Source organism: Protopterus annectens, chromosome 2.part2 (assembly GCF_019279795.1).
Source record: "Protopterus annectens isolate FY-2018-M chromosome 2.part2, PAN1.0, whole genome shotgun sequence".
NCBI lineage: Eukaryota > Metazoa > Chordata > Ceratodontiformes > Protopteridae > Protopterus > Protopterus annectens.
The window spans coordinates 1,108,067,363-1,108,086,026 of record NC_056730.1 but is presented as its reverse complement, the minus strand read 5'-3'; the positions used below and the strand labels follow the sequence as shown (position 1 = coordinate 1,108,086,026).

The following is an 18,664-nucleotide window of genomic DNA, read 5'->3' as shown; positions in this document are numbered from 1 at the left end:
CATAATCACCAGAACAAGCTGACAGGACAGGTTCATAACCCAGAGACTGCCCATGCTATGGAATAGACTTCCCATACATGTCAAACAGAGCACCTCACTGGCCCTCTTCAAGAGAAATCTTTTTGAGTGGATGGGAAATAGAAAATTCACCCCGGGGATCACTCCAGTGGCTCTACTCAACAGAGGCACTGGAAACTAAGGTCGGGTGGCACAATGTCAGGGTAATCCTATGGGCTATGGTTGTAAAGGCTCCAGGGCCATTAGCCTAGTACACACCTTTGAACCTATGAACAGACTGATTTCATTTTGTCACCAAAATGCGTTTCTTGACATCTTCCACATTTGACATCATCATCATCATCTTCATGGCCTTACACAACAGCTTCACCTGTTTTACATAAATGCTATTTGGCTTGTTTAAATTTGGTACACATTTTGCATTTAGTATACATAATATCTACTTTATTCATGGCATTAATTTTTCATATGACGTTTACTATATGTATATAATTAACATTATGTGACATTCAAATAAAGAAGAAAAGCATTAGCAAATTCAGTTTGGCAACTGGATAACTAATCCTGTTAGCTGTTTGGCAACTGGATAACTAATCCTGTTAGCTCTGGCAATGGCTTCGGTTTCAGAATGAAAGGCTATAGTTACATCTGGAAATGGTGCAGTCTCTGATAGCGGCCCAGTGACACAGGGTGTACAGCTTAAGTTATTAAGACGTACGTACTGTACCTGTGCTGATTGAATAATAGGCAGTGTCTAAATGTGATATCATTTATGTCAAATCACTGCTCTCTGTCCATTTTCTACAATTTAGCACCTTAGTTTGTTATTCATGCCCATTGCACGAGTAGATTGTGGCTTTTCATGATCTAGCTTGGTATGGACAATATCTTGAAACTGTATCTTTGGTTAAGGTTTTAATGCTATAAAGTCTTTTACAATAATAGGCTCGCTTCTTATTATTACTATTCTTAATTATATCTGTTTGTTGGCTATACCATTTCCTAGGCCATTTGGATTGTAAAGCTTTTGCCAAACCAGGAAGGGTTACTGTGATTTTACTCCCCGTGAGGAATTCTGCTGAACCAACTCCAGTACTAGAACAGACATAGATCTGTAACACATGAGAACAAGTAAGGGATTATCCAGCGTAAGTATTATCTTCACAATGTTTTCTGCCCTTTCTACATTACCATTATTTTCAGGATGGTTGGAACTAGTTGTGATACAACCAAAGTCAGTTTAGCTTGCTTGTTCTCAAAATTCAGCGTTAGAGAACTCAGAAACATTATCACCCACCACTTCATCTGAAATTCCAAATCAAGCTAAGGCTGTTTTTATCTTCAGGCAACCTCAGTGCTCATTGGTGAGGACCAGTCAAATATTTTAATAAACCTCAAATAGTAGTCCGAAGTTACAAGGTAGTTTTGTTAACGATGCTCATAGTAATAAAGACTAATGCTCTCCCATTTTTACTTTTTTAATTTCTCCAAATCATTTGAGTTTCTAATACCATGACAGGAATGGACCCCATTCCTAAGTCAAAGTACAATTAAAGTTAATGAAATTATATTGTTTCACTCTGTGATGTCAGCCAAAAGTGCTCTTTGCAGCACCCGCAATGTGCACAGTAATGACTCCTTCTGTAATTCATACGGAGTTATGTATATTGGTAGCTTATTTAAATATGATGGTAGACTCTTTTTTTATAAGACCCGTTGCTCTTACTACTATTGGAACTATCTGGGTATCCTTCTTCCACATTGATCTCATTTCTGCTTGCAGATCCTGATATTTTATAACCTTGTGTCTCTCTGTACGCAGGACACTGTAATCGCTGGGTGCGGTGATTTCAATAATCGATGCTGTTCTTGTCTTCTTTTCTTGGACTACTATATCCAGTTTTCTAGCATCTGTCTTTTGAACTGTTGGTAATGGGTGATCCCATGTGATGAAGGCTTGATCATTTTCTATGATGCTTTGTGGCTCATGTTTCCAGTGCTTCTCAGCCACTTCAAAACCATAATGTTTGCACAATCCCCGGTACAACAGTCTCACCACATTATTGTGCCTTTCAGTGTACAGGCCCACTGCCATTAGTATGTCACAACCAGCAATGAGGTGTGCGACTGTTTCCAGTTCAGTTTTACAAATGAGATGGTCAAGACATGGTGAAGAAATCAAGGGTTCCTTCATCTGTGTTTCCACAACTCACAACACACTTGGCATGTCTGATCACTGTACTGAAGGTTTGACCTTTTCTCTGTATCAATTAAATCTGACTTACCCACCTGGGAATATCTACTTTTGTGGGTCTGTGGTATTACAGTGTGTCCTACATTATAAACAGTCCATTGTGATCTGACAACTTGCTTTTCATTGGAAAGAACTCAGTAGATGCTGAATCTGGTGCTTTATATACTACATACTACATATTCTGACCATCCAGAGCAAGTGAACATTTATTACTGATAATCAGTTGCTGTAACTTTACAAATCATTCCCATTGTTCTTGGAGTAACTGGTGTAATATCAGTAACAGCTGCTTCATAATGCTCAACATCTGTGTGAGTATCAGTTAATTTTACATTGTATTCTGAGGAACTCCAAGACAGTACATCAGATGCAGCACTTGATTTGCCCGCTGTGTATTCTGTTGCTGACTTCATTCTCATTTGGTTTGCATCAGATCAGTGGCACCACAGCAGAAAATTGTCCAAGTCTGTGTTATTAACTAGTAGAATCAGTGGCTTGTACTGTGTCACCATAAGCGTAGCTGGCTCAGCCATTGCTCTGATATAGCTGAAGAAGGTCTTATGGTTGTATTTTGCTGGGAAACACTCTTGACCTCAAAAGTGGCTTTATTGGACTTAAATAGGCCTCTCAGCTACCTGTTTATTTTGATGAGTGAGTTCTTATCTTTATGGGAGTTATGCTTCTTGATTTTAGCTGTGATTTTTTTTTCCTTTTGTCGTATAACCTGTGCCATCAGGGTGGTTTGTTTTTGGAGATAGTTTTGGGCTTACTTCTGTTAGGAGTAGCAGCATCTGTGCCATCATTGACATAGCTGTACAAAGTGTCTGTTAATTCTGCATAGGCTACTGTGTTCTGTGGGTTTGGAGGGGCATTGAATTTTGACAAGCTATAGCTTAATAAAAGGTAGTTTGGTTTGGAATAGATCATAACTGTTACTGGGTTTACCAGGTTTACTAAGATGTTTTTGATTTTGAAAGAGACAGCTTTATGGTCAGACCTAATCAGGGAGAGCATGACATTGGGGGTGGTGCAGCATTCTTCCGTATTTGTGAGTATGAGGTCCAGAATCTTGGATCCACTAGTAGCCATATGCACTCACTAGTTAAGGGTGTTTGTATTTATGAAGTCCAAGAATCTCTGTGCCTGCATATCTGAGGGCATGTAAGATTCCCAGTTTATAGCAGAGTAATTAAGGTCTCCCATGAGTAAGGTGTCAGGTTGGATGGTGAGTTTCTCCAGTAGGTTTAAATATGAGCTATGAGTTTCATGGGGCATGGAGGGTGACCTATACCTTGCCAGGATATGGTACGAGATTTTATCTGTGGTGCCCTGTACATGGAGAAACTCCAGCACATCATCCTGTTTGACTACACTAGAGGTATGCTTTCTACTGATGTATATTGAGACACCTGCACCTTTAGTCCCTGTGTGTGCACCTATAGGTCTAAAAGTGTGGAAGGCACTGAAACAGGGCACTGCTGGGGTACTCTCTCCAGCTTTAAACCATGTCTCAGTAGCTTCACAGATGTTGATATTCTCCAGGGTGAGGAAGGCTTGGAGGGAGTTTAGCTTTTTGTTTAGACTCTTGGCATTGATCAATAATACCTTGAGGTTCAGTTGAGTTAGTTTTGCTATGTAAGTAGGTTTGTCAATTTGGAATTGCCTAAAAAAGATTCAATGAGAGAGAATAAAGTTTTAGCCAGTATTTAAAAGCCTAGAGGGGACAGATGCGGACCATCCTTGGCACAGCAGTGTGGTCTACCATGTCTTCCCATGCTGACAAATATTGGATTCCCTTAGAATGACAGCAGAAACTCAGCCAATAGTTAAAATCAATCATCTTTTGTTGGCATTGTGGCTTCACCTGCTGCTGAATGCTAGGCTCATACCAGCCTGAGGCACATAGTCAGAGAGACCTATGATGTCTTTCTTCATATAGTTCAGGGAGATATGTCTCATGTCATTTACACCTACGTGGACTATGATGGAATCATACTGGTACCTGTGGTGCAGTGACTTGAGTGTGTGCTTAATTTGGTGGATCCTGGTTTCAGATAGACAACTAGGTGGCATCTTCTCCTTCTTCAGCCTGGTTAAAGGGGCATCAGTATGTCACACAATGGAGTAACCTATGACTAGAGTCCTAAGAAGTGTGTTTGCTTGCCCTATGGGCTTTGTATTTGGGGTTCTATTGATTGAGGCTGTATGTATGTGGTTAGGTGTTGCTTTTGTTGAGGGTTTTTGGGTTTGCTGAAGTTAATCTTTGCTGATGGGTGTTCTAGAGGTCCTTTTTGTTTAGTAAGATTGCATTTAAGTGCCTCAGCATATTTTTGTCTATGTGTGTGTTGTGTGGTGTGCGTGAGGAGTGCTTTGTGGGTGGTTTTGACATCCTGATGTGTGATTCTATGTGAGAGTTTAGCCTATCTGACATTGTGTGTGTACACCTCTCGTACTGTATCTGTTACTTTAAGGATTAATTGGTTGTCAGTAAACATGAGACAATTGCTACAAGCAGACTAGGTTATAAAATAGTAAATTTAACAGTATTGCCATTCAGTGCACAAACTAGATGCGCTAAGCTTGTCAGTGTGTATGATGTTTGCTCTGTACTTACCACTCAGTGCACAAACTAGCTTCGCTAAGCTTGTCAGTGTGCAAGATGTTTGCTCTCTACTTACTGCTTTACGGGGTACCCCTTTATGAGCAGTTCTATAGGGAAAATTTACTTCCAGATGTTTGCATCTGTACTGTTTTCTGCTTTGAATTGTTGGTCTGGTTTCTAATGTTTGCAATGTGAAACTGATAGCCTGAACAACAATCAGATCCAGGTCTTGTTTTTGCTGTCTTCGCAGAGCTTTCCCCATCTCTGACAGCAAAGTATATAGTTAATCTGTTTTTGATACTGACCATCTGGTGGTATGCATGTTTAAAGCCATCTCTCAGACTGTTGAAAGCCTGTGTTTGCTATGACCACAGTCTTAACAGCACTATTCTTATGTCCTGTTTCTTTATGTACAGCAACGCTAAATTTGCCTAAATTTGTTGTAGCTGTTCTTTGACAACCAGTTTTAGCATTCCAATTGCATATGATAAATGTAATATCTTTTTTTTTGTTATATACAGAGGGTGCTGCAGATTCTCTTGAAACTACTCAGCTTCCCCCATCTGTAGTTGGAGCATAAACTTATATCACTGCAATGTTGAAAAGCTTGCAATTACATTTTTTTATTTATTTACTTCTTGTTAACTGAGTTAGTCTCAATATGCCAGTTTCTACTTTATAGGGGGAAAGCAAGATGATATTCATACTAACTAGGGGAAATTTGGCCTGGGCACTGGGGAACGGGTCTATATCAGATAGTCGAAGTTACATAACTTCGAACACCTAATGGTTGAACCATTATGTTCGAAGTTACATAACTTCGACTACTTAAAAAAAAACACAACGGACAACAAAATAAACTGTTGTAAGCAGGGGGGAAAGCCCTCCTGCACCCCCACCCCCCCTCTACTTAAATATACCAACTCTGAGATCGTACCACATTGAAATGAATGGAAATCTCTGCCTACAGAGATTTCCATTCACACGCTCAAACTTTTACAAATTCGAACATATGGTCTCGACCATATGTGGTTCGAACTTGTAAAAGTTCGATGACATGATAGGAACCCCTGGGGAGCTTCCCTTCCTCTTTTGATGACTGTTTCTGAGGTGGTCATTAGGTGGTGCCAATGGACTGTTACTGATAATCACTGAATCCAAGATGAAGGCAGTGTGAGGACATGAAACTGAGAAGGAAAGAATGGAAAATAAAATTCAGAAGAAAAATTATGCATTGGAGGTGAATATTATGGCATCATGACTTCTAGATGACCCTGTCTTACAAAGAATTATGAATGAAGGAGAACCAGATGAGTCAGAAGCCGTTCAGTGGAGTTTGGTGATGGACAAAATATTTAGTGATAAGGAGATGGATGCTGTCAACCTTGTTTTGTATGGAGAGAGGGCATGTCTGGCCAGTGGAGTAATTGGTTTTAAAAGCATGCTCTAAGATGGGCTCAGGAAGATGGAACAGAGAGTGGTAAACAAAGAGAGAGAGCCCGAGGGCAGAGTAACTAGATAACTAGAGGAAAATTATGAAGCAGTATTAGCAGGTTCCAGTGAAAAAATGCAGAAAGAAAACACTGTGCAGGCACAGCGGAGACAAACTGGATCTGTTTAGAGGTGGAGAAAAAGGCCTATTGTGCAGATGAAAACAAACTACCAACAACAAATAAACAGGTACTGTGTTTTAAGCAATGTTGTTATGCCCTTAGAATTCAGTTTGACATTAGGGTATTAATACATATAAGAAGTGAACCTTTCTGCACAATAACTTTTGAGACATTTGCACTCACAGAAAAAATAGTTAATGAATATGAAAGGAGAAATAATGAATCACCTTGGAAGGATTATGTTTATCAAAAAAGAAAAATATTGTTTCAATTTAAAATGAATGAGACCGAAGAAAATTGAGTTAAAATGCTTTTCTAAGCTTATGTTATTAAAAAATGTGGATGACAGAAAAGTGTGGATTGAAGGATAAGATCTTTATGTAACTTTAAAAACAGAAAGTAACAAGTTGCACATGGGCCTAATATACTACTAATAAATTGGGCAAAAAGGAAGTGCCAGTACTGGGTGCAACCAAATGCATGTTTTTTTTTTTTGTTTTGTTTTTTTTCTGTGGTGATAAATCACATTTAATCCAGGACTGGACAAAAATATGGTGTGGAAAGTGTAAGGAGCTTGGGCATTCCAGGAAAAACTGTAAACCATGTTGTAGAAAATGTGGAAGTGAAGAGTATTTTTGGTTTGATTGTCTACCAAGTAATGAAAAAAGAGAAAGTGAGGAAATAACAAGTTCTTACAGAAAAAAGAAAAGAGTTGAAGAGAATGATAGAAGGATGGGAGGGGATGAATAGGTGAAGAACTGCAAGGTAAAGGTATACAAGAAGGGGTCTACTTTGTTTCGTTGAATCTCAATTCACTGAATTTCATTTCACCCCGACCACATCCCTGAAAACACAAATTACTGAAAACTCATTTCACTGAATCTCATTTCACTGAACTGAACATAGTATATATGGCACTCTGTAGAGTACTGTATTTATTTATTTATTTAACATTTGTTAACCAGGAAAGCCCGACTTGGAATAAAGCCAATTTTCAGAGGAGGCCCAGGGAGAAACACTCCAGATGCATGTCTTTGTAATATGGGAGGAAACCTACATGAACGCAGGGAGGACATACAGACTCTGCACAGAAGGCACCCAGCCAAGAATCAAACATGAAAACCTCTTGCTGTGAGGTGACAATGCTACCACTGCACCATCCAAGGCAAGTAAAAGGTATATGCCCTTTTTCCCACTGTAGTACAGTCCTGGAGTTAGCATATATAGTTAGGGGGGTGGGGGCACAGCCCCCTACATTGTGGAGTGTGGGGTGCATAGCCCCCCTTCTTGTTTGTTTTATATTGTATTTTACCAAAAACTTAAAAACAATAAATTTTAAACAATAGACATGCATAATTACAACACCATTGACTAACTCTCTCCAGAAGACAATATGTACTCAAACTAAGTGGGGGTTTAGGTTCATAGTTAGTTAGTAGGCTAACTAACTTTCTGAGCCCATTTTTTTAGCAGCCCAGTATCCCCTGTGAGATTCAAACCCTGTATCTTGTGTTTGTAAGGCAAACACCTTAACCATTAGGCCACCCTCCCAACAACCCCCATTGTGGGTGGCTGTGCCCACCACACCCCCTCTAACTATATATACTAACTCCAGGATCACACTACAGTGGGAGAAAGGGCATATATCTTTTACTTGCCTTCCAGTACTCTACACGGTGCCATATATACTAAGTTCAGTTCGGAGAAATGAGATTCAGTGAAATGAGTTTTCAGTAATTTGAGTTTTTAGTGAAGTGGTCGGGGTGAAATGAAATTCAGTGAAATGAGATTCAATTAAACAAAGTAGACCCACAAGAAGATACACTAGAATTATTTAATGAAATAAAAATGCATATGGAAATGGAAAACAGTGTATTAGATTCAGAGGAACAAGAGGCAGATAAGAGTACAGAGTCAGAAAACAAAAGATGGAAGGTTCTACTAGGGGGAAGAGTGAGTAGAAGAAGAAAAGGGATGCCAAAAGATGGCATAAAAGAAAATGCAAAAATGGGAAATGATTAGTATAATGATTAGTATAAGGATAGCATCCCTGAACGTGGACAGCGTGAAAAAAGATATTAGATGAAAGCTGGTATTTGAATGGAGTGAAAACATTGCTGCAGAGGTAATTTTATTTCTTGACACAAGATTTACAGATATAAGCATGGAGTCTGACCATCCTTCTGGTCACCATGATCTTCACAGTTTTGTTCATCCTTCTGGTCACCATGATCTTCACAGTTTTGTTCACATGACAGAATGTTGAAAGGAAGCATGGAATCTGACCATCCTTCTGGTCACCATGATCTTTACAGTTTTGTTCACATGACAGAATGTTGAAAGGAAGCATGGAATCTCACCATCCTTCTGGTCACCATGATCTTCACAGTTTTGTTCACATGACAGAATGTTGGATGGAAGCATGGAGTCTGACAATCCTTATGGTCACCATGATCGTCACACTTCTGTTCACATGACAGAATGTTGGAAGTGAGCTGTGAGGTATCAGTAGCTACAGGCCTATCATAATCTCCTCCACTTGTAGGACCATTCCCAGTAAGCTTTAGAGTGGTAAACAGCTCCCATCAAACATACTGCCAGTCATACCTTCTTATACCAGTGCTCATCCCAGGTCCTGGGGATAGAAGTCCTGATTTTGGGTTACATACTTGCATACAAATATTTCAGGCATGAGCAATATTGCCCTTGTAGCCTACCTATATACTAAAACAGTCATTCCCATAATAAGTGTTCAAGTTTTTCTTAAAGATATCTAAAGTAGTTTTTGCTTTAAAGTAATTTGGTAGTTATTCCATGCATCAGCTACTCTCTCAGTGAACCAATTTATACACCTTTCATTCCTATATAATCTTCAACGTATGTTGTCTTATGATTCTCTACTACTTTTTTTGATAACCCTAAACATTCCCAGAGGTATTTGTCTTTAAATGCCTTATATTATCTGAATAAGGTATCCTCTTAAATTACCTATATGAGACACTGTACAAGTTCCGATATTTTAATTTTTCCTAATAACTTAAATTTTCACATCCATGGATGCCCTTGGCATATTTCTGCTGTATTCTTTCCAATTTACTCATGCTTGTTTTCATATAAGGTTTCCAGGTTGTTATTCCATACTCTAGTTTGGGTGCAATGTAACTCAAAGAGAATAGAAAGTCAAATTTGTGTGCCAAAACCTCAGAACCAAAAGCAACCACACAGAAAATATACTGACCCTAGGAGATGTGCACAACAAGCTGAAAACTTTCAGCAGTAAATCACAGTCAGTAACATAGCTGACTTTAATGCTTTAATGCTTAACCATATACTTTTCTGTTACCTATTTTAATATTTTGTTGTGCACATTTTCTTATCCCATGTAAGTAATCCTTGTGAGTGATCTTGAAGCTAAGGGCTTATAATTTATGTGGATAGAAAAACTGTTGCCCAGAACTGGGTTGTTAAGCAGTTCTTTAAAGTGCTCTTCACCTTTGCCAACCTTTGAAGAATTCTGTTCCTATACGGGACTTGAATTTCATGACTGACAAGCTTTCTCATTCTCCGAGGAGCTATGAAGTGAACAAGAATACAAGATTTGCAAGGTAAAAGCTTAAAATATATCACCTTAGAAGAATAACATCTACAAGTGCTTCAGGGTTACATGGTCACTAATGGTCACTATATAATCCATTCTTGTAAGATTTCCACTCGACAAAAGAATATTTGGAGCTCCAGTGTACATATTACTAAATTCAAAAATACTGATAATCCCAGTGAGAATTTGTCTACCGTATATTAAACTGACTTGCCTAACGTCCTGCAGACAAACTATTCAATCTCGCTAAAGCTAATAATCTGTCCAGTCTTACTAATGCTAATATTTTCCACTAATTTTCTGTGGCTTTCCCACCCCACAAAACTATCAATTGCATCATTTCAGGTCACAGTACTGCTCAGTGTGTGTAATTATTCTACATTTGAATTTTGTAGGTTGATATTGTATTTTATGTTTGCTGTATTTACATGCAGTAAACTAAGTGTAGATTTGAAAAACAACATGCAGTGTGTCATGCTTGTTACCTCCTTGCCTTTTCAGCATTATGCTTATAACCTTGGCATAATAATTCTTTTGCCTTACTTATATAATATATCTCTGCATGCATACAATTGAAAATTATTGAATGTGTATAAATCTTCTTAGTTATTGTTTGTAACTTCTTTCTCCCTTTTGTAGGGCCACACCTGAAAAGGCTACCAGGGCCAGTGTACTTACCCAGTTAATAAAATCAAATAAATCAAATAAATAACAAAACTAATTCAAGAACGATATTAATCAGAGATGTTTCCGTGGTACATTCATAGTGCTACATACATAAGTTACAGGAGTACTTTGTATATGGAAACCTATTATATTTGGCTGATTTGAAACTGCAAGTCAAACTCTGCAAAAATTGCCTTTGATTATAGTTAGTTCACAAATGTACATCTCAGAATTCATTGCTACATCATTAGAGTATTTTTCAGGGTGGCTTCATGCCCTGCACTTATCAGTAGGGGACTGTACTTCCATGACTGTTACTATAAGTAGTTTCTAACCTGCAGTCCAAACTACTTCTTGATCTCATCCCACTCTAACTTTCTCCTCTTTTATTATTTGCTCCCAAAGCCTTGCTTAATTTGCTAATTTCCTCTAGTAAATTTCACCCCTCTCTTGCCTACTTTCTATACCCCTACCTGCAGTCATCTCTATTGGTAAAATCTCCTTTCTCCATCCCCATGTTGTCTTAGTTTTTAGAATACTTTCTTCTACTTTATGAATATAATATTCTGTATGGTCGTCATTTTTCTTAAATACCTGCATGTAAAATCCTATTATCTCCTTACTTCTCAGCTCTCTCCCATTTCATCATCTTCCCTTTCCACTTTGACTTATAGTCTTCTGCTTGTATTATGTGTAGCAGCCTTAATTGCATAGGTCTAAACTGTCATTTCAAATCATGTAATATTAAACCACATTGTTCTATAGGGAGAATAAACTTATCCCCCTTAACCTTTGCACTTGCCCCCTCCCAAATAAATTGTTTAACATTTTATTAATTACGGTCCACAATTTATCCTCTGGTTGGTAAAAATATGTCTCATCTTTGTATAAAATTAAAGGGACTCGAAACATTTCACTGCTTTTATCTTACTGTTATCCATGATCAACAGCTTCCAGATTTTCAACTTTTGCATTACCTTTTATTTAGTCTCTTCTCACATATCCTCAGCTGCCATAATGGAATCAGTTTTAATCCACTCACTTAAATACTTTATGTTATCATGACCCCATAAATATAGGTATTACTGAATAAATCATGTGGGCACATAGTTTACTGCTGCAGCCTTTGTTTTATCTTCATTTCTTTTTATCCTGAAAAGTCTTAAAACTGTCTCAAAATATTCCACATCATTTTCTACATATATCAAGTACAAAATAATATCATCTGTGAATAAAGCTAACTTTTCCTGATTGCCGTACCAGTTATATCCTTTAATTTGTGAGTCCCTTTATTTAACTTGTTAATGGCTTTAACTATAAAGCAAATAACAAAGGGGAAAGAGGGCAATCCTGCCTTGTTCCTTTGTTCAAACACAGCTTATTAGAGAAGAATCTTAATTCTTGCCCTGGAGCTTCATAAATTCTCCTAATTAACCCTATTAACCCTATTATTCTATCAGGAAATGCAAATGTTGCCTTTGCATTACTCATAAAATCACAACTGACTCTACTGAATGCTTTCTCTGCATCAAGACCCACCAGCAATGGTTGTGTTTTCTTTTACTCTGCTTCCCTGTGGATCATTGTCATTTGATTAATGTTGTCAATTGTTTGCTTCCCCTCCACAAAACCACATCAGTCCATATCCATCGGTTTTGGCAGTACATCTACCAATTCCTTAGGTAGTATGGGCATATACACTTTGTGATCATTTTTTAAAACTGGAATCTATCTTATATGAAGTTGGGTCTGAAAGATCTGTACCCTGTTTGGGTGTATAGCCATCTCAGCTTTCTTCAAAGAATTACAAGCTAGTTCTGATCAGCAGAATCATTTGTTGAAAAGACTACTGCTCTTATGCAGCAAACGTTTTTAAAGGTACTGTAAAAATTAATGAGTAAATGAAAGGATTTCCTCATTATTGCAGCCCTTCTTACTTACGGTATAATTCAGAATACTTTAACACTGGTCAGTGGGCTGCAACCTCAGAGCCCTGGGCAACAATTTAATTTGTCTGTGCTCCTTAGATGCATATGGGGGCAAGATTCAGCAAACTGTCTTATCTGAACATGTGGCTTCCTTGTTTCTACAGTTTGCTTCCTGACTCTTGTATGCACCCCCCCCCCAAATTACAAGTGTATATCTGAGTGTGTGTTGAAAGGATGCCACTGTGGTTTTGAAATGAAGCAAAGTTAATAATTCCAATATTTAAATGTAAATTTATTGTACTGAATATGGAGAAACCAGAGCAGGAGGAGTGCAAGCAGAAGAAAGCTTAAAAGTTATTTGCAGATTAAAGCAGCAATCCTAGAAATGAGTGCAGCAACAATAGATACAAGGAGTTGTACCAGCTGTTGGGAGAAAGAAAAGCACAATAGTGTAGTCCATTTGACAGCGGTAGTTGAAGTCTATGTGTCTTCTGTTTCACAGTAGCTGGTACATGCAGGATTGCATGTTACAAAAAATCAGAGTGCATTACTCAAAACCGACTCTTCAGAGCTGGCCACTCTAACAGTATTTATAAGCTGGGACACCCACAGATGTACTCTATAAATGGAGTAACAGTAGACAGCCTGTATGAGGAAATTATGACGGATAAAGCAGTTTAAAGGCATTTAGGCAAAATAGTCAAGAAAGTGGTAAAACCTGAGTTCCTGTATTTGGAAGAAATCCAAATTATCAAGAAGAAGCCTTGTGTGTGTGTGTGTGTGTGTGTGTGTGTGTGTGTGTGTGTGTGTGTGTGCGTGCATGTGTGTACATCCATGAGTAAATCGGTGTGTGATGGGTGTCTTGAGCAGAAGTTACAAATTATATCTTAAATACTTACAAAAATTGTATATGTTGACGTAAAATACTTCCTCCAACAAATTTTATATTTTGATGTAAAATACTTCCTCCAACAACAATCGCATATCCTATATCAATTTAGAAATATTAAGTGGACAAACTATTTTGCATTACATATATTAAATTCTAAACAATAAATAGCCTATTTTCTAAAAGCAATAATGCCATCTGGGGTTGGCATTACAGGGAAATAACAGACCTTTTGAGAAGAGATCTTCTGCTTGTGGTGTTGGACCTTACAACAACCTGTAATCATCTTTTTCCATATAACATCTACCCTGTCATGCATTTTTGTTTGCTTATGAGTGTACCGATTCTTGATTTAAGGTGGTTTTGCAGTTACCCAGATTTCATTTTATCTAAAGAGGAATATATAAATCAAAGTTGTTACTATAATACGGAAAAGAATGAAAACAGGCTGGAATTTTTAGGAGATTGTTAAAATAAGTATGAGCACTAGTTTTGTCCTGAAAAACAATATTGCACTGCTGGAACAAGAGAGAGGCCATTTTCAAATTTAAATGTATGTGTTTATGAAACAATTAAATGGATTTTAAAGGGTAAAAAATGTAAGTATTTGAAAATATGTTTTGTTTACAGTTTATTTCTATGGCAGTGATAAAACTGCTATTTAAAAACATCATCATTTGAAACTATCTAATACACAGCATTTCTGAAGTGGAGGTGGGAATATACTACAGATTACTGTATTTCAGCAAAAGGAGAATTTGCTGAGATATCCCAATCTTAATCTTTTTATAGTCTAGCAGTTGGCAAAGAGAATTAAGGCTGTTAGCTGTTAAGGAGCTATAGCACAGAGTTTGATTCCTACGGCCTTTAGGTGACCTTGAGTCAGTCACTTAACTAGACAGTGCTTTGGGGAAATTGAAAATTTGGGCTAGTCTGACTAATGGTCTCCTGGATTACATGCCTAGTAACTACCTATGGACATACAGAAATCATATAAATTGCACATATTGGTGATCACACTTCAGAGTGCTGCTCACCAATGTATTCAATTTCTAACAGCCATTTTGAAGACAAATTGTAGGGATTTTACCACGTACCCCAGAAGCTCTTGAGAGGTGAAAAAGCACTTTGGTGTCTTTTCAGTTTACAACAGCACACTTTTCAGTCCCTATGTTTGAAGAACAGGAATTTAACATTATTAGCATTATCCTAAATGCATTCAGGTTAATTACAGTTGGCAACATATTTAGTTTATCTGGTGGCCTGTGCAAATCCTTAAACTGGCACTACCCTCAACTCTGAGTTGAAGGCAAAAACAAAGTCCTCTTAAGTTGAAGATCATATTAAGTATAGCAAGCTACTTGCTATGACTGCAACAAGCTCCTTGCCACAGTTACTACCGCACACTGACACACTGAATGTGCTACAGCACTTTAGCCTTGCCCACAAAGAACAGTGTCAGCATTTATTTTTGAGGACTCAATATCCTTGCAGCTTTACCAGTCACTACTATTACTGCACACCTGTACCATTGACATCTGTTGATTGCACCCCCTGACAGCTTCTGTCAGGTGCAACTGCCCCTTTGCCCTGTCCTAGTTATGTCTTTTTGGTTGTAGTATTCTGATAAGTGTGTTTGTTGTGCCCCTTCTGTTTATGAATTTTATCAACAGACTGTTAAGACACAGCTAAGGTTTTCTGTGCACCCATTCTAGGGATGTACAGCCTCTTTGCCATTTCTTGATGATCTTGTCTTTTTGGTCTTAAATGAAAATTTTTCAAAATACATGAAACTGTTTGGATGAAAATCAGTATCTGCAAACTACAGGTCACTGCTGCCCTGGAAGCAAGTAGATATCCCTCTGCAGATGGGAGGAGAGTGACAACCTCAAGTGAAGAAGTTAAATACCTTTGGTTCCTGTTCATGAATAAGTGTAGAGGTGATCAGGGTGACTGACCAGTGGATTGATGGACTGATGGTAGTACTGCAGTGTGCCTAAATGTGGGGATGAAACAAAAAACGAGTCATAGGATAAAGTGTTCAATTTACCAGTCAGTCAGTTTTTTACCCCTTCATCATATATAGTCATTAGATTTGGTTAGTTACTCAAAGAATGAGATTACAGATACCAATGGCAAAAATGAGATTCCTTCACATGGACATAGCTCTCATCTAGTCATAGCAGGAGGTTATCAAAAATCATAACAGAGGATTCAAAATCATAAAATTCAAAATTTAAATAAATGTGACTCTGTACCCCAGGGGGTAGGAATATAATAAGTAAATCTGATTTCTTGCTGGGCACACCCAATAAAATGAGCCTTGAAGTGCTATCAGATGTACACCTACATAGATGTACAAAACAAATGTAGCCCTACTTGACTGTGACAAGCTACACATGCAAATGTACCTCTAGTACAAAGCAAACAAGTGACTTCTGCAACCTTTGCTAAGGGTAGCCACCACCATACAGATCTGTGATATGAAAACATTTTATTTAGTCAGAAAACACAGTCAGATTGTGCCGAACAGTTATCAATTTATACTTCATTAGTAGCACTTACAGTTTGAGAGAGATAAACATTGGTTTGAACTCTGAGGAGTGGACATAACTTGATTTTGTTAAAAAATGCAGGATGCAGTCATTCAAAGTTTGAGTGTAAACTTTCTGAGTTCAATTTGAGGAAATTAATTATGCTACCTCTTAGATTGTTTTGTATTTATTTGATTATTAGTATATATGTATTCTTTTTATACTTTTGGTTCCTGAACCTAATGTTCCATAGTTGGTGTAGGGTATTAATTATTACTGAAGGAAGTATTTTACATCCAAAATGTAAGTTATGCAAGTATTTGCCAATGTTTGTAACACACACACAAACACACACGCACACATGCATATTGTCGCATACATATATACACATGCTAACAGATGCATGCAAAGGCACAGACATAGTCTTTCACAAATGTACAGAACCTCAGATACATTCACACATACAGATTCAGAGGTACTGAGACAAAGACTCATACATATACACCTAGAAAGCCACACACATGAACAAATACATAAATAACAGTCACAGAGCACCTACAGTGCAACTTATTGCAACCTTCCCCAGACAAACACAGACATTCAGACACACATACACCCACATTTATTGTGTACAGCTCCAATGTCTAATTGTGAGCAAATGAAAACAATGTATGGTAAATAACCACCGTGATGTACTTTGTTGTTGTCAGGCACAAAAAATACACACACACACACACACACACACACACACACACACACACACACACACACACACACACATATATATATATATATATATACACACACACACACACACACACACACACACACACACACACACACACACACACACACACACACACACACACATGAATAAATACAGAAGTAATAGCCACACTAATATATTTTATCTGTCTGTTGTCAGGATGTATAAGTACAAGCTGACTGCTCAAGAACCACAGTACAGAAAAATTATGTTAATTCAGTTTCAGACAGACTGCAACACAGAATTAGAGTGATATTATATAAACCTCAACCAGTAATGGGTTGCAGACATAGTAGTAGATATGAAGCTGAAGAGATATTTAAAACACAGTAGATTATATCTAGTATATTCTAAACAAGTTCTGTGATCTGAATACAAGAAATGTGGTGTAACAATGTCTTTGTGACCACAATGTGTGGCTTTTTTCCTCATTAACAGATTGGCACCAGAAGGCTTGCTGTCACATGTGATGAAGCTGGTAGGACCACCCTCACAACTTGTGATTTTGACTTATGTGGCCTACAACCAGACAATCGACTAGAAAACCTGCTGAAGCACATTAGCCCTGAGGAGCAGGATAATCAGAATGAGGAAACAAGAAAAGCTAACCGACAAATGGAACTGTTTGCACTTTACCCTCCAATAGATGAGGTAGGTATACTAGCATAAATATGACCTCTAGTCTTCATCTGTTACTGTTGTCATTTTAATTTCTTCCAATGCTGAGAATCATGATGCCTTGAATAATATGCGCTGGTTATTTTATTCAGCTGTAATTAACAGATAGGCCCAAAGTAACTGTAAACAATTAAAGAGGATGCTGTATTTTCATAAATATATTGTTTAAAGTAGGTAGTTGCACAAAATCACTGATGGTCACTTTATGATATAGTTAGACAGTAAGCTGTTATCTTACCCTGAAGTTCTGAGAATTCTTAGAAAACCTAAGCCAATCCACATGCACACATGTATATGCTTCACCTCTGAACAGTTGAGATGTAATCATTTGAAGGAACACTCATCAATCATAACTGATCAATACAAAAATTACTTACAGTCTTCCTTTCCTGCACAAAAAAAAAAAAAAAGAAAGAAAGAAACATTTTGCAGGGGATCAAGAGTCCTGCAACTCCCATGTAGAGGCCCCCCCCCCCCAATCTTATGTATATCAACTCCATGGTTAGGAAAGGAAAAAATGCCCCAAAACAGCCTACAGTAGTCCTAGACAAATATTAATCGATCAATCACATTGCAGCCTATCTGTAAGGGGAAGGAAATTGACCAACTGTGAGTAGGCAGTAAGCAGACAATCCAGCACTCATTGTGCAAGTATAGGACAATCCGTACATACACATACGTATGTATAATATATCTGTGTGTGTGTGTGTGTGTGTGTGTGTGTGTGTATATATATATATATATATATATATATATATATATATAAATGTATGTGTGTGTGTGTGTGTGTGTGTGTGTGTGTATATAGATAGATGTGGTGTTTACCGTTTTTCCAAAAATGTTTAAATAGTAGAACAACTGGTGCTATATATATATATATATATATATATATATATATATATATATATATATATATATATATTTTTTTTTTTTTTGCTCCCCATTAATCGAAATAATTTGTACTTGACAAATGAAGAATGAAGAGGATGGAAATAAAATATAACTTTGTAAAGATACTTCATTAATATAGGGTAGTTATTGAATACATAACACAACTCATTGTTTCTCTCAGGATCTGAAAGGGTTAAAAATATGAATCTTATAATTTTTTTCAGTAT

General features: G+C 37.5%; 1 protein-coding gene across 1 annotated transcript in view; it reads left to right on the top strand.

The window, feature by feature from the left end:
- Positions 1 to 18,664, top strand: part of DOCK8 (dedicator of cytokinesis 8) — a 1,731,107-nt gene that overhangs the window by 533,301 nt on the left and 1,179,142 nt on the right. Inside the window, exon 6 of the mRNA XM_044064485.1 lies at positions 17,307 to 17,519. Within this exon, the coding sequence (XP_043920420.1) occupies positions 17,307 to 17,519 (213 nt within the window). The remainder of the gene's footprint in view (positions 1 to 17,306; positions 17,520 to 18,664) is intronic.